Here is a 22,798-nt window from a genome sequence, read left to right as displayed (position 1 = left end):
GCAGACACAGAATGGCGGCCTCTGCTCCATCACAGAGGGACTCCTCAGAAGCCCCCTCGCCCCACCCCGCGGAGCTGACACTTCGACTTGCTCTTTCGCCAGAAGAGCAAGCGAGCTTGATGGCCGAGGTGGAACGCTTGCAGGCCTCCTCGGTTATCTGCAAGATTATTGGCACTCGCCCAGCCGTGGCGAGGTTCGAGACTTACTCCAGGCCTGACTCCTCTCTGATGTGGGTAAGATCACCGATGTCCAGATCCTTGGGAGAGGGTACTATCAGATAGAGTTCGAGTCTCTAGAGATGATGGCCAAGGTGATTTTGATGAGCCCGCTCGGTATCCGAGCAGCTCAAGCCTACTTCAAACGATGGCATCATGGTTTCGACCCGGCTACAGATGTGCTTGCGGAGGAGGTCGACTTGCCTATCTTGGTTTGCTTCCCAGGTCTGACGAGAAAGTACCTTCCTCTTCTCCCCAGGATGGGTTCCATGTTCGGGACAGTTCTGGAGTCTCCACGCACTGCAGCTTCAATTGTGACCAAGGCCGTAGGTTTACCTACTGTGCGGGTTCTTGTTCAAGACACACACTCCCTCCCGAAGGTGATACTGCTACCTCGTGTGAGTGGGGATTGGAGTATTCGGGTCTCCCGAATCCGTGCTTCATTTGCAGACAGATGGGCCATTTGGCAAAGGTCTGTCCTCGCAGCAAATCTCGACCCACAACACATGCCCAGCAGCCAGAGACTCAGGACACACAGGCTGGTACCTTGACAGAGGCCAACGATCAGACAGCTGACAGTTGGCAGCAAGTGCCTAGCCGTTGCCGACAGGGACGGGCTCGCCACACTGCTCCCCCTGGTAGCCGACCATCATACAGCTCATGAGCATTGGGTTCTGACAAGGAACCGTTTTGACCCCCTTCAGCAAGACCCCCCAGAGGAGACTCCGTCCACTTCAAGCTACGCCGCCTCCACTGCCTCCCCCTCCTCCTCCCCCTCCTCCACCTTCACCCCCACCTCCCGCTCCTCTCTCCCCGGTGGGGCTGAGAGCCTCATCTCCCGACCCCTCCCTCACTCCTCCTCAGACACAGGTAGACAAAGGATGGGGAAGATAAGAGTAGGCTCCAATCCTTGACCGCCTCCTTTTTTATGACTTCACGAAGGACAACCCAGTTTTAGTGTATGGTGCGAACGTTTTTCCATGAGGTATTTTGTCTTTGTGTCAATGCAAGGTCACATTGAAATTTCAGCCCACCTTTAGGATCATAATAATAAGACTTTATTCTTGCATGAACGACAATAGATAGCAATCCTTTGCCTGTTGTTGGTGACTACATTCCCCACTAGCTAGTTTGTTCATTGTGTTTACTATAACTTTTTATTTGGAACTCGAAATGATTCGTCCCAAAAGGGAAAAGTGAACTATTTAACCAGATCTATCCTATTTTGACTTCTTTTTCACAAGCCTCTAAAAAAGATTTCATGTGTAAAAGCCTCCTTGGTAGAAGCCTCCAAGGTTACAAGTTATGTAGTGTCTCCAAAAGCCTTTTCTTTGGAGCCTTCTTACTCTTTAAAAATGACATACCCTAAGTGTAAGCCCAAGCTTACAATGTCCCCTTACTTACACACACACAACCAAGAGAGCACACAATGGAGATGGAGGTTGAAAGCTACTACTGCTGATTCACTACTGAAAATGATGGTAAGGTCTAGAAAACATAAGTGAAAAATAGAACATAATAAGAACTATGTGCAACGGTCAATGTGAAACCGCTAGTGATTGAGCTCGCAAGATAAGTTACCATCACTCTCGATAGGTAGACCATGTCGGTGAAGTCCAACTAGAGTACCACTAGTGATGATCCTCTTGTTCGCTACCTCATGCTAGTGATAAATGTAGGCCATAAGTCATCCACGCATACCGTGTGTTGAGCTTGATATCTCAACACTACCCTCAAGCTCCACACCACCTCTCATACTAGAAGAATAGCTCGAAATCCCCTCGACTTCTCTGCTCCCAACGCCTTCATGAAGATGTCCGCAACTTGCTCATCTGTCCCCGTGTACCTAAGGTCGATGTTACAGAACCAAGACCCTATCTCTGATGAAGTGGTAGTGCAGCTCAATGTGCTTTGTGCTTGTGTGGAACACTAGGTTCCGCCCTAGCTACATGCTGCTAAAGTTGTCGTAGTAGATGACAACCGGCCTCTCAACCTGAATGCCCAACTCTTCAAGTAGCATCTCCATCCATACTACCTCACATACTACCACTGTAGCACCCCTGCACTCGGCCTCTATACTCAACAAAGAAATTGTAGGTTGTTTCTTGCTTCTCCATGTGATGATAGCACTCGGATTGAGAACATGAACGTGTCGGTAGATCGCCAACCTATAGACTATCCTCCCAATCTGCATCTTTGCCAGCCTCATAAACGAGTGCATAATTCAATGTAGCACTCACATAGCACATGTGCACCTCACCGAATTCAAATGTGGCTTTCTTGGTAAATGCATCAACTGGCTCTCAAGTCCAGCCGTATAACTCAAATCTGGCTGTGAGATTGTCACGTAGAATAGGCTACCCACAATCTTCTTGTACATGGTGGCATTTTTCAAGCGTGACAAAACAGGAAGTGCACTTTCGAAATTAATTCACAATGCACACAACTAGAAATTAAATGAAAAATTCTTGATTTTGAGAGTGAGAGAGAAAGAGAGAGAGAGAGAGAGAGAGAGAGAGAGAGAGAGAGAGAGAGAGAGAACACAATCTCACACTCGACTAGGGATCAGAAGATGCATTGGTTCTCCCCTTAAAGAATACTTTATAATGGGAAAGCGTTCTTTTACAAGCACATAGACCGGAAACGAGAAAGGTAGTTCTACCACTCTCTCGTCCGTCTCAATTCTTGATTCTTTTTGAGAAAGAGAACTATTGCTCTCTCTATCTAAGAGGGAAGCAATAGCTTATCCTCTGCTGAAATTTTCCAATTTACATGGATCAAAATTCCTACCAGTTTGAGAAATTCACAAATTCTAATGTAATGCATACTATTCATACACCCTTGGACACCAAATCTCCTCAAAATGGCACAAGACTCCAAGATGCAAAATATTTCGAAGTGGAGACGTACCGGAGGTCTCCTTGGCTGAAATTGAACTTGTGGACGGCGTCGAAGGCTGAAATTTGATTGGAGAGCAGCCTAGCAGCTTGAATTGACTTATTTCAGCCAGTAGTCGCTATGACTACTTCACTTCTATCGCAAATAATCTTGTTATGAGATTCTCGAGTTCCTCGCGAGAGAGAGAGAGAGAGAGAGAGAGAGAGAGAGAGAGAGAGAGAGACCACATGGTGGACACCCAAGGCACATATTTAAAGGCCCTAGGCCCTAAAAGCATCAGATACAAAAGCTCGCGTCAAAAAGGTTATTTCCGAAAAATCCGGGCTGCCACTTCAACTTCCATAATTCACGGCTAGATTTCCGGAATGTCCGTACAATCATCACTTTTTAGACCTTAAGCTGGTCCTCTTTAGTTGCTTTGCTTTACAGGTTATTGACACGTCATCACTATCTGACACCCCCCGTTAAAGGAAGAGTAATTACTGGCAATTACACCTGTAAAACTCAATCCGATTCTTTAACGAACATTGTCTTCATGCATACATGCCAATGACCATCATTACAAGACAACACATTCTCTAACATGCATTATACCATACTATTCCACAATCAGATTTCTATAAATAAAGAGAGTCATAGTGTCCCAACTCCATGATGTGAAAGTCTGCCTTGTCATAACCCCTCAATGGCAACAGGCAAGGCACCGATAAGCGGGACAATTGTATTGATATCTCCCATAGCAAGCTCTACCTCAATGCCTCTAGCAAAGTAGTCATACTTTGTCACAAATAAGTGACGTGGTACATAAGGGATAAAGGAGGTTAGGGTTTTTAAAAACCTAACCCTGACCAACCTGAAGTTATCGGCCGAAGGGCCTAAAAACCTAAAAACTATTGACGTGGCGGCAGATTCTGAAAAACGCGGACCGATGATGACATGGCAGGCAACAATGCAACTCGCGGAATTTCGCTAATATGGCAGCCTGTACAGGCAGTAAGAGTTTTACGCTAAATTTGGCCTTGCTTTTAGGAGCAGTTGCTTTTGGGATCAGAGATTTTAGAGCTTACAACTGATGCTTTTGGGGGCTCTCCCTTTAGGCATCCCATGTAGTTTATAAGGAGCCCTTGGGCTACTCTTTGGAGAGCATCTGGATGCAGAGTCACGGAGAGTTGGACCCTCTGGGAGTTGTACCTTTGTGATCAGCAGCCAAGAAAGAAAGGGACGCCAGTCTTTGGGACAAGAGCATTTGGAAGCGGAACTCCGCCTCTCTCTCTCTCTCTCTCTCTCTCTCTCTCTCTCTCTCTCTCTCTCTCTCTCTCTCTCTCTCTCTCTCTCCAAGTTCAATTATTTTGCACTTTTTGTTCGTGTGCTACTATCGATTTCTCACATGGAGTGCCCAAGCTTGTAATAGTGGCATTAGAGCTCATTTGATTCTTCTTCTACAGAGGATCCAATCCTTTTTTGGAGGACACCTGGGTTCTAATAGTGAATACGACGGAGACGACACCCCTCTGACCACACATCTGCGGGGAGATGATGAAAACTCAAATCCCAGCTAGGGAACGCAAGAAGCCAATGGAGATTCCAACAGGAGCAAGCTCCTTCCTAGGATTCGCGAGAGCATGGCAAGTTTCTAGCATTGGATCTCGACAAGATAGAGTACTGACGTCAACTTCAGGTTGACACAAGCGTGAAAAGAATGATCAAGTGCTCCAAGGACCCGAAATATCTGAAGCACCTAAAGAATCATCCACTTGACGAGGTGCACTCTAGGGCGAGAAGCCGTCTACTCACCTTTCAAGTGGGCCATGAAGACAAAAGCAAAGGCAGATGCAAAAAAACAGAAATTGTACTCGCAAGAAGAGTTTGACAAAGCTCTTAAACAAAAGATCAGTCGGTTCATGAAAACCACAAAGCATTCTCGAACGAATAGCAAATCAAAGGATTACCCCCATTATCTTGGCCAGAAATCAACTTTCAATGTGGCTAGTGGATCCAAGAAACGTGTTCGTTTCGAGGATGACCCCAATTCTTCTTTGTCTTCAGAAAGTTCCAACAGTTCCTCTTCCTCTAGTTCCATTGAGGATTAGAAAAAGCGGAAGAAGCGGAGAAAGACAAAGAGAAGCAAGAAAAGTAGATCCAAGAAAAAGTCTAGAGAGCACAAAAAGCAATCTAGCAGTTCAAAGGAAGAAACGTCGTCTTCTTCCAAGAGTTCTGATGGTAAGAAGAAGAAAAAGAAGACTAAGGAGTTGAAGGATGGGGGACAAGTTGTAAAGTTCAAGGATGCCCATCGACCTCTTGCATACATAACAACAGTTAGACATGGCTTTTCTCGACGATGTAACGGGAGGACACCACGAGCCAACAAAAAACAACAGATTGAAGAGATTTTTAAGCACTTCAAATCAACTGGAACTCAAAGAGACGCCCGAAACACGAGACACGGAGTGCCCCCCAAGAGAGCACGGGCCCCAAACCTTGGTGCCCCTATCGATATTTCTTTATATTGCTTCAACATGTTACAATGCCCGCCGCACACCTCTGCTCCTCAACACGGTCGGATGCCATAGAATGAGCCATGGGCACATATTTAAAGGCCCCTTGGCCATGAAAGCAGTTTACAAGAAAATCTTGAAGCCTAAAAGCATCTAGTCCAAAAGCTAGCAACAGAATTTCCGGAGGTCCCTACAACCTGTCACACCATCATCAGCTAGGGAAAATTATGGAAGGTCCATACATCAGTGCCATGTCATCATCCTGATACACTGGGCCATTTGTGTGTGTGTGTGTGTGTGTGTGTGTGTGTGTGTGTGTGTGTGTGTGTGTGTGTGTGTGTGTGTGTGTGTGTGTGTGTGTGTGTGTGTGTGTGTGTGTGTGTGTGTGTGTGTGTGTGTGTGTGTGTGTGTGTGTGTGTGTGTGTGTGAGAGAGAGACTCTGCTTTATTTAATTTGGGCCCCATCAGACAAGGTCACCTAAGTTTGCTGAAGGTTAGGATTTTAATCTTCACTCTTCTTTTAATGTTTGGGCCACTCGGCGAGGAACTGTAAGTTGGTAAAGACTTCTTCTTCTGCTGCTTCTGCTAGGGTTAAGGCCCCTCGGCTGGGATATGCAAGTTGGCTAGGATTAGGCTCGGGGAGCCCTAACCCTCTGGGTCTTCAATGGCTTGACACGTCAACAGTTTGTGACATCCTCCGTTCTTGAAAGAGGAGTAATCATTCGCAACTACATTATATCTACGAAACAACTCAAGTTAGCTCAAAAATATCCCAAGATCTCGTTCCATATCGGAGCTCTTGATATTCCGGCATAGCAAATTAGTCATCACACCCAGACCGCGCTGATCTGTAACGTGTGTCTCAATGCAGTAAAATTACATACCCATGCAATCTCACCCAATTAGGAATATTGAGTGGTTGGCACATCACAATGCAGCTCAGATGCTCACATATGCATGTTACAAGACACAGAAACATATAGTCGCCGAAGAACCCTCCCCCCGCTAATAACCATCCAAGTCCGAGCCATGACCTGTTCAACGACTCCCTCATCACTCCTCCCACATATAACCTAAAGAGGTTTGGGCCATGAGATATAGAGGCCTTTTACAACCAAACGCTCATGCGTCGCTTGGAGGTGCTAAGAGTAACCACTGCTCAGACTTCCATACTCTTCCCGCAAATAACCACAAGGGTCCGGGCCATGAGTATGTGCAAGCATTATCAAGCATCCATTCTCTTCAATACCCCTCCTGGGAGTAAACCACCAATCATTGAAACTAGTATCAAAACCAGAGTCAAGCCAACTCCAAGTTGACACATGCACCGAAAGAATGATCAAGTACTCCAAGGACTCGAAATATGTGGAGTATGTGAAGAATCGTTCCCTTGACGAGGTTCCTCTAGATGGTGAGAAATCGTCCATTCACCTCTCAAGTCGGCCATGAAGACAAAAGCAAAGCTTGGTGCACAAACGCAAAAATTGTACTTGCAAGAAGAGTTTGACAAAGCTCTGGAACTGAAGATCAATCAGTTGATGAAAAGTAAAGAGCACTCTCAAGAGAAGAAAATCAAAGGATTGCCCCCATTATCTAAGTCACAAATCGACTTTTGAGGTGGCTAATGGATCCAAGAAGCGTGTTCGTTTCGAGGATGTCCCGAGTTCTTCATCTTCAAAGAGTTCCACCAGTTCCTTTCCCTCTAGTTAGAAAGCACAGATAATAATCTAGTAGTTCAGAGGAGGAGACCTCGTCCTCTTCTGACAGTTAAGATAGGGGGTATATACCCACCCTTTTGGTACTATTTATGGTAAGACGTTGAATCACCTATTCAGAGCCACTTAGTATGACAACTTTGATGAGAAGAAAACAAAGACTAAAGAGTTCAAGGATAGGGGTCAAGAAGGAAAGTTCGACATTTTTTCTGAGTTCAGGGATTCCCATCGAGGTCTTGCTTACATACAATAGTTTGACACCACTTTCTTAGGGGATAACTTTTCAGCAGTCTCCAAAGTACGAAAGGCACCATCTTATCTGGAGGGCAATGCCTAGACTTTTCAGCATTCTCCAAAGTACGAAAGGCGCCATCTTATCTGGAGGGCAATGCCTAGACATGGTGGTCAACCATGCTTCTAAACAAGAAAGCCCCAAAAATGTGGGTAAAGTTCAAGAAACTTACTTCAGCATGGTTGACCGAGTACGAACAGGATGTCATCACGGCTTGAAACCATTTGAGGATGACCAAAAGACAATACTTCGACAACGTATTGTCAACAATTTTGGGATACCTTTTTGCCCATTGCTTCTTTTCAAAAAATCCCTTTTCTAGAGCAGAGCGTTTTTTTTTGCAACTTACCGAAAGAGATCCAGCGGTACAAAATTCAAGAGCATTTAGAAGTTGATTGGACTTGCAAAGGACGGATTTTCCATGCATTCAGGCTCCTTGACTTACCTAATGAACAAGCCAATGTCCAAGTCAACAAGAAAAAGAGTTCCAAGGAGAAGAAGAAGAGCAAGAAGCAAGAAGAAATCGACACGGCCCAAATTGACAGAAGAGCAGCATGCTCAGTACTTCAAAGAGGGCAAGTGGGCAAGTGTTATGAAATGAAATGTTATATTAACGTCTTCAAAAGGCCAAAATGACCTATGAGACCAATCTATTACAAAATAGTGAATCTGATACCATGTCTCGGTACAAAAGAACTAGAACAAAAATACTACTTCTACTAGAATCCATCCTCATCTGCACTCTGGATGTCGAGAGAGTATGGCTTGAATCCTCTGCTGTAGTCTCCGTCGATGCTATGTAGCCCCTCTCCTCAATCGTGGCCGTCTGGATATATATATATATATATATATATATATATATATATAGAGAGAGAGAGAGAGAGAGAGAGAGAGAGAGAGAGAGAGAGAGAGAGAGAGAGAGAGAGAGAAATGAAATGATATATTAACGTCTACAAAAGGCCAAAATGACCTATGAGACCAATTGATTACAATGATGAGTCTAGTACCAAGTCTGGGTACAAACAAAGAAAACTACAAACAAAGAACTGAGATAGGAGTGCTACCTTCTCCTATGGGTGGCTGGTAGGCTGAGCAATGGTATCATGCCACAAAGGTACAAAGTGGGGATAAGTGTCACCATGATATAATAAAGCAATGGCATGGAGCCTATCCTGGTCGACACTCAGGGTGTCGTGCTAGAATCCTGTGGATCCTCTGCCGGTGCTGCGTGGCTCCCCTCCTCAGTCGCAATCGTCTCGATCTCCCCAACTCTATAGCTCGGTCAATGAGAGTACCGCTGGTGTGTGTATGGGTGGGAACCGAGCTCTGTGATGGTGGTGTCCCCTTTCCCTCTATGGTACTCAGACTGAAGAAATCTGAGATGCGTCTTTGGGATTGTCTCTGTCTTTGCCCTCTCAATAGAGCGTCTCTATGTCTCTGTATCTCAAGTAGAAATAATCCGAGACACCTTTGATCCTGATATCTCATGACTCTATCTAACGAGTCAAAACCATCTTTGAATAAACAATGAAAGCGTCCCCGTATCTCATAGTAGACTGTGTAGTGACATATGTAGTGAAACTCTGTCTCTGGCTCTGCATGGCATAACTGACAAATCCTACTCTCTGCTGGTATGCCTCTGAATCTACCTGTCTCAATCCCAAGCTGGTGTGAAGATGTGCGAATCTGGCCTATGGCACATCGTAACCCATGAGATAGATGTGTGTCCATGTAGCTGGGCCGTGTGACAAATCCATCTGTCGTGAGTTGGAGAAGATGCTCTCTATAGAAAGCCCTCTTCGTACCCAACTCCCGTGATGGCTCTATCCATGTCCTCTTGCTATCAAGCTGGATAAGATCCTGCCGAATGAGTCTAGCACTCTCCATCCGTGTAAGAGCCAAAGATGGTGCATCAAAAGAATACTGGAAAGGGGACAGCTTGTCCATGCTGAAACCATGCCTCTGAAACCATGAGCTCATATGTGCATACCAACATGATGTATCTCCCTGCAATGCCAACTGTCTGGATGACTCAAGAGCAAGTCTAGCATACCTGTCCATGGTGGTGTCCCATAAGCTGTGTACAAATGATACTGATCTGGTGAGTGCCTCAACCTCCATAAGTGGGGCAGCCAGCTCCGCTCGTATGATGTCATGTGGAACTGAGGCCTTGGCTCTAATCAGCCTAGAAATCATAAGTATCAAGGGTCTCTCCATATTACTCCATCCAGCACTGTCAACAGACGGTCCCCAAACCTGAACCCCGTAGTGCATAACTGGAGCGATCAAAGTGTCGAAAAGCCAGAGCTTTGTTCGAGGTTCCTGGAACTGAACCTACGAACAAATCCTCTCCAAACCGCCTAGGGCTGCATAGGCACAAGTCAATCTAGTGTCTGCTGCCCCTTTCAGTGTGAACCTCATTCCACTAAAGACCACCCCAAGATATGTGTATGCATCAATGTACTCCATACTGTCCTGTCCATATGTGAATGTAGGTGTTGATCTCCTAACCCACTGTGGCGTGGTATTAAATACCATGACCTTGGTTTTACCAAGGTTGACAGACAATCCACTATCCGCTGCAAAACTATGCAATGCGTCCAAATGTCTCTGCATACCCTCTGGTGAGTCTGATATCAACACGATATCGTCAGCATACAATAACAGAGGGATCCAAGTCCCCGCAAGCTGAGCACCTATATCTCCTCCTCTGTCAATATAATAAGAGACCTCATCAACATACATACCAAATAAAGTAGAGGACAATGGGCATCCCTGTTTCACTCCGATAGTGGAGTGAACTATGTCAGATATCCCCTCTGATGTGCGTACATGACCCATCACTGAACTGTACAATGCCATAATCCCCCATATCAGCTTTGTGGGTACCCCCAATTCCATAAGTCTGCACATCAATCTGGCCCTTGGTACTGTGTCAAAAGCTTTGCGGAAGTCTACAAAGCTACAATAAATCCATCTACCATGTGCTCGACCCTCCTCAATGTTAGCTCTGAGTGTAAAGACATGATCTAGTGTGGAGAAACCCCTCCTGAAACCAGCCTGCCCAAGTGCCCGTACGCCCATAATCTCTGCCCAACTGCTCAGCCTATGTTCAAGGATGGATACATACAACCGTGCCAATGTGTCCTACCATGATAGTACGGTAATTCCCCGGCACTGTGGGGTCTCCTGTCTTGAAGATAGGTACAATAGTAGATAATCTCCAAGACTCAGGAGATCCCTCACACATGACACCGTTGAATAACCGTGCAAGCATCTCTGCCAACAAATCCCCAGCATGTATAATGTGCTCTGCTACCAAACCCTCATGATCCTGTGTTCGTCTGGTCTTCATCCTATCAATGGCCTCCTTTACCATCTCAGTGGTAAAGAAGGTGCTCGCAGCCGGACATGGTTGTGGTGGATCTGGTAGTGGTGTCTGTCCAGGTATAGTGTATAAGGATGCTGCATACAGCCCCCATATCTCAGTAGAAGTAATAACTGGTGGGGGAGACTGCTCATGGAATAGACGCCAAGCCTCTCCTGAATCTCTACTAAGGAAGAGCTGATATAAATCTTGCTCCATCTGGACCAAGAAAGCTCGCTTCTTTCGTCGCACTAGTCGTCGTGTAGCAATATGAGACTGTCTATACGTGATCACTCCCAATGCAAGCTCCCGCTGTATCTCAGCTCTCCTCTATCGACACTCCTCATCATACCAGTTGTTCTGAGGCATGTGCCCAGAACGACGTCTCTGACCAGGCTGAGTGTGTGGGTATGCCTCTGTCGTTGCCCCATGCAATGTCACTGTCATCATAGATGTGATCTCCTCCACTGTGTATACTGGCTCTGATGTGCATAAAAGCATACGTATCTCCTCTGCATAGACTGAGTCAGTCTCTGGTGTAATAGTATAGCATGGATGTCTACCACCCCGTGAGGCCTGAGATGTATTGTACTCAAAGGAGATTGATAATGTCAAAAGTGCATGATCTACTGCTATCCCAACAGGCCTGGGCCCCACTGTGAAATCCTGAATGTGAGAGATAAAGCTCGGATGTGTCAGAACATAGTCTACAGTATTGGACCCATGTCTGTGTGGAAAACAAGTTAAACCTGTAGAAGATGGGAAAGTCAGTAAGCCATTCAGTATGGCTAAACTGTGAGTAGTCGTCATCTCCCTCAGGTATCTCCCATACTCTGTATGCTCTCTGTCGTGTGAGCATCTCTCAAGCCCCATCTCCTCTGGCTCTAGCTCTCTGAGCATCTCCTCTGAGGTGTCATAGAAAACCGTCTGTGAGCTGCCTGTACGGGCATTGAAATCTCCCAAAAGTATGATGTCTCCATCCCTGGAGAACTCCCGGATATCATCATCAAGTACAGAGTAAGGAGACTGTCCTCTGGGTGAAGCATATACTGAAGTGCTCGGAGGAAAATAGCATATGGCGATGTACAAGAAACGTCCAGTCTCTGCCCTCAGCCTCACCCACAAGTATCTGGCCTGATCATCTCTCCGAACTATGTGCAGTAGTGGTTGGAGCACCTCTCTGAAAAGAATTGCTACACCTCCTGATCCTCTAGTCCCATGCGCAGATCTGGTGCATGTCCGGCAAGCTGTCTCCCATCTGTATCTTGATATATGCGGCATCAACTGTTCTGGAGCTTGATGAGTCTCTGAGTAGAAAACAATGTCTCTGTCTCTGAAGCTGTCCTCAAAGGCCCCCACATCAAGTCTATACGAACCATTACAGTTCCAAACCGCCATCCTGAGAGTGGTCCCATAGGTCTCGCACCGTCATGTAGAGCGGTGCTCTGTAATCACTACTCGTCCATTTCTGTAGAAGGCTAACTTTCCCTTCTCCCTTGCTGCTATAATCTCCGGCATGACCTCTCTCATATGTGCAAGTTGTGAGAGCATAAGATCATCTCCTAAAAAGATACCTGTTTTCTTGAGGGTTGGCCTCTTCTTTAAAAAGTCTTTCTTTTCTTCCATGGAGGGAAAGCGCAAAATGAGAGCCCGTTCTTTTAAACTCTCCCCATTACCTTCACTCTTCTTGCCCACTCTCCAAGCTTGTGTGTGCGAGGGCTTCTCCACCCCCATCATTGGCATGAGGCTCTTCACCTCTTGGTCCACCTTATCTGAATCTTTTAGGCTGGTCACTCTCACATGTAGAGCGCGTACCCTTCTTCGTTGTTCCTCTTCTAGTGTCTTGTTGATGATGTCGGGTGTAGTTGGAGTGTCCTTGCCCTTACCCTTCTTGACAACTTCAATCCACTTTTTAGCCTCTTCCATCTTCTTTTGCGTTTTGGATAGAACCTCCACCCATGGGGTCTTCTTTTCCCCTTCCTCCTTTATTTCTTTGCCTTGTGCTTGTATACTATTCAGCTCATCTATCATTGATGGTTGAATTTCTCCATCTTCAAGGCGTCCCCCCACTTTGGTTTTGTCGAGTTCCTTCCGAAGGGTTGAGATGCTACCTTTTAGAGCTTGAATTTCATCCCGGAACTCCTTGCGCTCTAGTTCCCTCGCCTGTTCCTCCCTCTTTTTCCATTCAAGAATTAAGTTCTTCTCTTTCTTCCACTCATCCATGTGAGCTCTACATTCTTTCAACTCCCTTTCAATGACTGTCATCCTCTTGCTTGTGACCATGAAGTGCGCCGCCATCTTTTTCTTGCCTTATTTGTTTCACTTTCTAAGAGAGAGGAGAGACCAAACTACATTCACCGCATTATGCATACATGTGTTTCCACACTAAGCCTACATGGCATACATTGTCAATTTTGCAATTTCTGTGAGTTCTGCAGTTTCCAATTTTCTTGTAAATTCCCTGACTAAATGACGTCCATCTACCTGCTGCTTTAAGTGTTCCCGTCTCACCCTTGCTTGGACTCACCAAAACATGTAGAGAACCTTCTATCTCCCCAGATGTAGGCACCAGAATTCTGGCTACACCCAAAAGCTCATCTCCATCAGATCGTACAGCAAACAACTGCACAAAGATAAACTTGGAGGAATCCTGATCATCAAGATTGAATGTCAAGGTCTCATTCCAAACAGGTGATCTTCCATGACCAAATGCTGTTTTTGAGCGACACTGCCCGTTTCCAAACTTCACTATGGCATAGATGTCTGAGAGAGAGAGAGAGAGAGAGAGAGAGAGAGAGAGAGAGAGAGAGAGAGAGAGTCCACAAGGTAGACACGGAGTGGTGGAGTTGCACTTCCAGATGCACTAGCCCCAAAACATTGGCCCCCCTTTCCGTATTTCTTTTATATTGCTCTCACAAAGGTATAACTACTTGGAAGAGCCTGCTCTGCAATCTACACACACCACAATGCTTTGCTTTACACATTATTGCCACGCCATCACTTTGTGACACACAGTGAGATTGAATGGCTGAGAGACCTGTTGGACAATATCGTGAGCAAGAGCTGAGCGAAGGAACACCGCACAAGGCAACTCTCACTCTTGCTTGTAGCCCACACACACACACACACAAAATTCTTGGGATTTTCATGGAGAGGCAGCCACCTGCGACTGCTGATTTTATAAAGTGTGAGAAGAACAGAACCCTATTTGAAAAGGGTGTTAATGCATGGAAAAGGTATGAGCAAGGGGGAGCCAACCTGGCATGGCATGGAAAAGAGAGAGGGAAGTCACCATTGCAGCCCGTGTAACATGCTTGGAGAAAAATCCATGCTTCAAGAAGAGTAAGATCCGATTTTCTTTGGCCTCAATGGCCTTTGGTCAGGTTGAAACCATTGGTCATTAGTATTTTAAAATTCCCTCCGCCCCGCCCCCCCCCCCCCCAAAAAAAAAAAAAAAGTGCCTTAAAAGTGTGTCTCATCCTTACTGAAAAACTTAGAATTGGTTATTTTTTTCTCAGCCTCTCGAATTCAAGACATACATGTGCAAGGTTACTCTACACACTGAGCACTTGTTCCAATGTCCGACCTGTCTGGCCTTTGTCCGGAAATTCCGCCTTAAGGTTTATTTGAAGCTTGTGTTGTAGCTGTTCATCTCCAGCCTGAGAGAAAACTAGGATTTCATCAAAGAAGACTCCTTTTCCAAAACTTGTTCGGAAGGCTGTCTTACGGGCGTCTTCTCAAGTAACACATATTTGGTGATACCCACTTTAAAAATCTATGTGGCTGAAAATTTAGCTCCCTGCAACTTATTTAAGATATCATCCATCTAAGGGATTGGGAATGCATTCTTAATTGTAATCTTAATCAGAGAACAATAGTCTATGAACATAGCAAAGGTTCTATCTATCCTCATTCTGAACAAATAAAACTGGCAAACAATGACGAAAGTACTAGGCCGAATAAGACACTTTCTAAGAGTTCATTTACTTGTTTCAAAATTTCTCTCGATAAGGGGCTGATTCACAGAAGAACTTCCAAGTACAAGTTCAATCTTATAATCCTCAGGTCTGTCTTAAGGCAGCTCATCTGGTAGAGAGTCAGTGAAGCAATTGTGATAATGTCTTCATGTCCATACATCATGCCCCATCCGGCTCATATAGCCCAATGTGTGACTCAATGCTACACAGAAAAAGCAAACTGCAAAGACCAAACAGAATACAACAGAATAATTGGCTGGACCAAACAAAAAGGTACGTGTTTTGAGGAACAAGAGAAGTTGCTACAACACACACCACGTCACCAAATTGTAGCCATACCATTACAAGCTGAAGACAACACATGCTACAAAAATGTGGCTCATGCAGTAAGGTTAAGGCTTCTAGCGTTAGTCTGTTTTAAATTTATTGTTAATTGTAAAACTGAAGATTTTGTGCTGGCCTCCTGAATTACATTGTCCAGATTCATTAAATTTAAAGGTTATAAACAATGTCTCTTTTTGCACCTAACCCTACGCAGCTAGGGATGACTTACAAGCCATATGTTGCAATAGGAATGTTGTCACAATTACATCATGCATATTGTTAGGGTCCGTAGTATATACTTGGAAGAGAAAGAGACAAGATCCCCCCCACCCCTCTTCATATGACAACAAAAACAAGAGCTCTGAGATCTTTGATCTTAAATAAGGACACTCTGAACATGTATTAGCCACACCATACCCAAGACCCCAATGACACTCTTTCCCTGCAAATACTCAAAATGAAATACCTGTCCATAAGCTTCCAATAAGTGTCGCACTGCCTGTAAAGCCTCACCAAGCCTGCTTGCAGATTTCATCCAGAATCAACCTGCGGTAATCTTGCATAAACTGGAAAGCACTAGTGCCAATACCAAAAGCCCTACAAGACTTGCCTTGGGTGCGAGTCACCTTTACTGGGATGTAAAATCTGAGTGAAGGGAACACCATAGATCCTCTAAAAGACAAGAAATTTCCATCAATAGGTGGAGGTATGCCTTCAAGCTGTAAAAGACACCTAGAGAAAGACGTTTGAACAATTACATAATTCGCACATCACCACAAAATGCAAGTCCTGAAGTACCTGCATTACAATGAGCTTCTTTGTGCAGAACTCTGCATGGGGTGAAGGACACACTATTTGATTGAGCTGATTGGCTTCCATACTTTCCTTTATGGCATCCTATCAAAACCAGAGTACGCAAAATGCGATCGGTTACTATCTTCTCAGTCTGGCTAAATTGCCTGCAAAGGAAGCTATGCTATGTGCTCTGGTCACAAATGATAATAAAAGCTGCAAAGATGATGAAAATTCTCTAGTATTCTTGAGCAGAATGAAAAACAAACCTTGCAAATTCTGCATAACAGTTGCATGAAACTAGATGCTGGAACCCTCAACAACAGTCCATAATGTACCATTCTGTGTACTTGGCAATACTAGAGGTTTCTCGTGTGTGGAGATTTTAATATGGTGTGGAGATTTTAATATTCTGCTATGGCAGTAACACATTTTATATGTATCCTACTAGTCGCAATTTAGAAATCAATTGTTTCAATTTCTTACGTCTAAGACTAGCTAGACACTCTTTGCCCGTGGAAGGCACCAATGATAGTAACTTCAAACCTTCTGTGTGAAAATCGCTCTTGTATTAATAATCTTATGCCATCCGGTAAAAGGAGTTAACTGTGATGGAAAAAGTACCATAAACCTGACTTCACGCTCAAAATTAAACTCCAAAGGGATGGTATTTTGAATTTCTTTGACAATCTGAAACCCAAATAAAGAAACACTGTCATGAAGGGTAGTTTCCTGCAGCATTAAATCCAGCAGTAAGCACAATATCAGCAGAAAAGAAAGCAAACAACTTACAGGATATAGGTCCACAGGTAGTTGGCCTTGTAAAAATTTGGCCAGCTGTATATCAGGAGACAATGACACATCATAAATTTCATCACGTCTCATTATTACCAATTTTGCCTGCATAACTGAATACATGCTATATGCTAATTCATAACTTTCACAAGCTGAGGTTGTTTGGAGGATCTTAACTACCAAATAAAAAAATCTGTAATCAAGCCAAGAAGGATGTGTGCTCGACACATGATTATAGTAATCTCCACAGATGTAAGAGCGATGGTGCATCAAGAGAGTACTGGAAGGGAAGCAAGCTGTCCATGCTGAAGCCATGTATCATTGTATCTGGAACCATGATGACATCTGTGCATACCAGCATGATGTGCCCCCCTGTAAAGCTAAATGTTTGGAGGACTCAAGGGCCAATCTGGCATATCCGTCTCTGGTAGTACCCATAAGCTGTGCATAAAGGAGACTGATCTGGTAAGCGCCTCTATCTCCTTAGGGGGGCCCGCTAACTCCGCTCTAATGATCTCGTGTGGCACGGAGGCCTTGGCTCTAATGAGACGAGAGATCATAGATACCAAGGGCCTCTCCATACCTCTCCACCCATCCTGACCCACAGAGGGTTCCCAAACCTGAACCCCATAGAGCATAGCTGAAGCTATCAAGGTATCAAAGAGCCAGAGGCTGTGCATTGTCACGAGGACGTGGCAACTGCTAACCTTAATTGTTGGTCTCTTTCCAATAATTTTTGTTTTATTTTTGAGACCCTCTTTTTGAAGTTGCAAATGGTCGGACATTGTATGGCCAATGTGAACGGTAGTTTCACCCGCAGACAGGAAGTGGGTCGGCACTGGAATTCGTATAGTAAGAGGATGTCTAGGCTCAGTGCAAGATCATGTAGGTCCCCTCGTTGCACTTAGCAAGTTGGTGGATACTATGAAGTGAACTCAATAAAGGCATAAAGTCAAGGTGGGATCACCAACAGAAAGTATCCGATAGTTGGGCCACATTGCACTTTTGGATGCGGTCCCAATGAGGATAGATGGTCAGATGACCAAAGGGAGCCCAGCAGAAGCATCTCCTAAAAATTAGGAAATTGCTAATTTGGGTTGTGAAATGTGTTCGCGTCATTACCTTCAGGGGAACATTTTACAACTCTGCCGCGAAGTCAACTGGGCAACCAGTCGGGAGATTTTTAGGCGGCAACCCCGAAACGGGAAATTGCTTGTAATCGTGCCAAGTGGTGCATTTTAGTGTACTTTCCTTATGCAATGAAGAGGTAGCGCTGAATATTAAGCTGGGAGTCCTCATTTTTCATATTGTCACGGGTTAAGAGCTATGGAGTGCTTCTTTCCACTCTATGTACAGTGTGGTGCTAGAAGTAACTGCTCTCTCTCTCCCCTACGTGCAGTTATGTGATGCCCCACAAGAGGGCTCTTCATTTGACTAAGTGTACAGTTGTGTGGGTTCATGCGCGATTGCCGAGGCAAGAGCCTCTTGCACAGGTACTGAATTAGCTAGTTGCTAATCCTCCACAAGTACACGTGAATTCGGAGAGGTTTCACGTGAGAAATCTCGTTCGCTTCAAAGGGCAAGTAGCCCTACAGGTGCGGGAGCTCAATGACTTGCTAGAGATGGGACCGGATCGCAAAACGGAGCCCAAAACAGGAAATTACAGCCTGCTGTGTATTTTTGCAGGTTTAGGGTTTCGGCCCTAAACGTTCCCTAATACCCCCAGGTGGTCCGGGGACGCGAGGGGACCGCTGTAGAGGTGATCTAGCGCATTTTTGGGGCAGAAAACAGAGAATTCAGCGTGCTGCAGATTTTCGCCAGGTTTTGCAAAGTGTCCGTATGCGTGGGGAAAGTCATCTATTGCGTGGGGATACTGTCTGTGAAGCGTCCTAGTACAGTTATGCTGCCGAAAACGGGCCAGAACAGGTGGATTTCAGCCCGGATTATGCAGGACAGCTTGTAGGAAATCACACGTTTTATTCCCTCTGTTAAAGTAAAAAGAAATACCGAAAGGCGCGCCAATTTTGGGGGCCTACAGGTTGTCGGCGTTTGCTCGAAGCATTCTAGCTTCCGAGCCGTGTGTGTGCTTAAGTGTTAATTTTCCCGTCACAGGTTTCCTTTGCACGTTCTCTCTGTGTGTGTCTAAAGTAAAGAATTTCGGATGAAAGCCAAAGCCTACCGCCCCATGGGCCGGTTTCAATACCAGCATCATGTGTCCCCCTGTAAAGCTAATTGTTTGGAGGACTCAAGGGCCAGGTTGGCATATCTGTCTTTGGTAGTATCCCATAAGTTGTGCATAAAGGAGACTGATCTGGTAAGCGCCTCTATCTCCATGGGGGGGCCGCTAACTCTGCTCTAATGATCTCGTGCGGCACGGAGGTGTTGGCTCTAATCAGATGAGAGATCATAGATACCAAGGGCCTCTCCATACCTCTCCACCCATCCTGACCCACAGAGGGTCCCCAAACCTGAACCCTATAGAGCATAGCTGAAGCTACCAAGGTATCAAAGAGCCAGAACTTTGTTCGGGGTTCTTGGACTTGAACCTGTGAGCACATCCTCTCCAATCCTCCCAAGGCCGCATATGCTCTGGTCAGTCTAGTCTTTGCTGCTCTCTTCAAAGAAAACTTTGGCCCAATGATGACTACCCCAAGATAAGTGTATGCATCTGTGTACTCCACAGTCTTCTGACCATAAGTGAATGTAGGTGTTGATCTCCTGATCCACTGCGGTGTGGTGTTAAACACCATAACCTTGGTTTTACCAAGGTTTACACACAATCCACTATCCTCTGCAAAGCTATGTAATGCACCCAAGTGTCGCTGCATACTCTCCGGTGATTCAGAGATCAACACAATATCATCAACATATAACACCAATGGAATCCATGTCCCTGCCAGCTGGGCACCTCTATCAATGTAATCAGAAACCTCATCTATATCCATACCAAATAGAGTAGGTGAAACCGGCCTGTTCAATCCAAAAAGGGCGGTAGACTTTACTTCAAACCTTGATTTAGCTTTCACCCATTATTAGTCGTCTATTTTACCTGCGCTATAGTGACCCAAGAGAGGGGAATGGGATACAGATGCTAGAATGCACCTGTATGAGAAGACCGAGACCAGATTGGCCCCTAACTTAGGCGCCCCTTTCGGTATTTCTTTATTGTTCAAAAGAGGGAATAAACGTTGTGGTTCCCTACAAGCTGCCCCGCACAAACTCGGCTGAATTTCCACTGTTCCAGCCCGATTTCGGCAGCATAATTGTACTAGAACCCTTCACGGTCAATATTCCCACGCATTAAATGACTTTCCCAACGCATACGGGCACTTTGCAAAACCTGGCGAGAATCTGCAGCACGCTGAATTCTCTGTTTTCAGCCCTGAAAATGCGCCAGATCACCTATACAGCGGTCCCCTTGCGTCCCCGAACCTCCTGGGGGTATTAGGGTCCGTTTAGGGCCAAAACCCTAAACCTGCAAAAATACACAGCAGGCTGTAATTTACTGTTTCGGGCTCCGTTTCGCATGCCGGTCGCATCCGTAGCAAGTCCTCGAGCTCCCGCACCTGTAGGGCTACTTGCCCTTTGAATTGGACGAGATTTCTGGCGTGAAACCTCTCCGAATTCACCTATACCTGCGGGGGGATTAGCTGCTAGCTAATCCAGTACCTGTGCAAGAGGCTCTTGCCTCGGCAATCGCGCATGAACCCACACAACTGTACATTGGTCAAATGAAAAGCCCACTAGAGGGGCATAACATACTGCCAAAGGGGAGAGAGAGGGCAGTGCGTAGCGTGCAGGGCATCACTCCTGGCACTGCACTGTGCATAAGAGGGAAGGCAAGCACTCCATAGCTCTTAACCTGTGACAAAAGCTGCAAATGAGCCTCTCCCAGCTTAAAATTCAGCGCCACTTCTTGTTGCATGAGGCAAGTGCACCAGAAGGTGCCACTTGGCACATTTATAAGCATTTTCCCGTTTCGGGGTTGCCGTCTAAAAATATCCCAACCGGTTGCCCAGTTGACTTCACGGCAGAGTAAGAAAATGTTCCCCTTGTCATTCCGGAGGTAATGACGCCAACACATTTTCAAGTCCCAAAATAGCAGTTCCCTAAATTTTAGGAGATGCTGCCATTGTATCTTTCTAGGTCATCCGACCCTCTTTGTACACTGCCGCCACATCCAGAACTGAAATGTAGCCTCTGTAGCAAAGGATTCCACTTTGGCTAGTCAATGACCCCACTTGGCTAACCATAGTCCTTGTCCAACCTTAGTGCTCTCTTGCCCTCAGGCCTGGACTCCCTCTGGACAATTCCACACTAGCTATGCAATGCAAGGCAGTTAGATTTCCCGAGGGGTGTTTCCAAAAAGTGAAAGTAAATAGATAATAAGAAAGAAATCAACAAAAAGAATAGATAGTAGTCACACGCTGGTGACAGTAGGAGACAAGGAACAGCCTTGTTTCACTCCAATAGCGAGTGAACTAAGTTAGATATCCCCTCTGAAGTGCATATATGTCCCACCACTGACCTATATAGAGCCATGATCCCCCAAATCAACTCAATGGGCACTCCCATCTCCTGTAGTCTGCGCATCAATATGGCTCTGGGCACCATGTCAAATGCTTTGCGGAAATCCACAAAGCTACAATAAATCCATCTTCCATGTGCCCTACCCTCCTCAATGATGGCTCTCAGTGCCAGAATATGGTCAAGAGTGGAGAAGACTCTCCTAAAACCGGCTTGTCCCGCTGCTTGTATGCCCTCTCTCTTTGCCCATCTGCTCAACTGCTGCTCAAGGATAGACGCATACAACCGTGCCAATGTGTGTCCAATCATAATAGTACGGTAGTTTCCAAGCTCCGTAGGATCACTTGCCTTGAAGATAGGCACAATAGTGGACAGTCTCCAAGTCTCAGGTAGACCCTTACACATGACACAATTGAAGAGATCTGCAAGAACCTCTGCCAACATATCCCTAGAATGTATAAAGTGCTCTGCTACTAGACCATGATCATATGCCCTCCTGGTCCTCGTCCTGTCCTTGTCCTGACAATGGCCATCTTTACCATCTCGATGGTGAAGAAGGTACTCGTAGATGGGCATGGCTCAGAAGGATCTGGAAGGGGTGTCTGTCCAGGGACCGTATATAAAGATGTTGCATACTGACCCCACACATTAGGAGAAGTAATCACTGAAGGAGGGGAGTCCTCATGAAAGAAACGCCATACCTCTCCCGAATCTCTACTCAAGAACAACCGGTATAAATCTCATTCCCTTTGAGCTAGAAATGATCGCTTCTTCCGTAGCACAAAGCGCCTGAAGGCTATTCGAGACTGTCTGTGATTGTTGATGACCCCTAGGAGAAGATCTCTTTGAAGCTGTGCTCTCGTCTCTCTACACTCCTCGTCATACCAATTGTTATGAGGCATGGTCCCAGAACGGCATCTCTGATTAGGCTGAGTGTGTGGGTATGCCTCTACTGTTGCATCATGCAATGTCTCAATCAGTAAAGTGGTGATCTCCTCCACTAGGAGTCCTCACGCTATACATAGGCGACTATAGGTCTCCTTTGTATAAACACAATCAGTCTCTGGTGTAAATGTATAGCGGGTATGCGTCTTCCCTCCTGGCACCTAGGCTATACTCGACTGAAAGGAGACGGAAAGTGTCAAGAGAATATGATCCATTGCTACACCCACTGATCTTGATCCTACTGTGAAATTGTTCCACGTGTATCTAGCATGATCGTCTCTTCATACAATGTGTAGAAGTGGCTCTAGCTCCTCTATGAATAATACTGCTACTCCCCCCAATCCTCTGCTCCCATGCTCAGATCGTGTGTTAGTCCGGCAAGCTGTCTCCCATCTATATCTTGTCACATATCGTATCATCTCTCTAGGGGCCTAATGAGTCTCTAAGAAAAATATAA

The 22,798-nt window shown here is 45.5% G+C and overlaps 1 protein-coding gene across 1 annotated transcript in view; it reads right to left on the bottom strand.

Moving 5' to 3' along the window:
- LOC147446346 (uncharacterized) overlaps positions 1–22,798 on the bottom strand; it is a 104,177-nt gene that overhangs the window by 1,124 nt on the left and 80,255 nt on the right. The window contains exons 6-10 of the mRNA XM_086525603.1: positions 16,867–16,911; positions 16,699–16,764; positions 16,081–16,179; positions 15,893–15,954; positions 15,749–15,800 (exon numbers count right to left, since the gene is read on the bottom strand). Of these exons, the coding sequence (XP_086381729.1) occupies positions 15,749–15,800; positions 15,893–15,954; positions 16,081–16,179; positions 16,699–16,764; positions 16,867–16,911 (324 nt within the window). The remainder of the gene's footprint in view (positions 1–15,748; positions 15,801–15,892; positions 15,955–16,080; positions 16,180–16,698; positions 16,765–16,866; positions 16,912–22,798) is intronic.

Source organism: Adiantum capillus-veneris, chromosome 12, assembly GCF_014529385.1.
Source record: "Adiantum capillus-veneris isolate H3 chromosome 12, ASM1452938v2, whole genome shotgun sequence".
Taxonomy (NCBI): domain Eukaryota; kingdom Viridiplantae; phylum Streptophyta; class Polypodiopsida; order Polypodiales; family Pteridaceae; genus Adiantum; species Adiantum capillus-veneris.
Note: the sequence above shows the minus strand (reverse complement) of the source record. Positions and strands in the feature narration are given on the sequence as shown.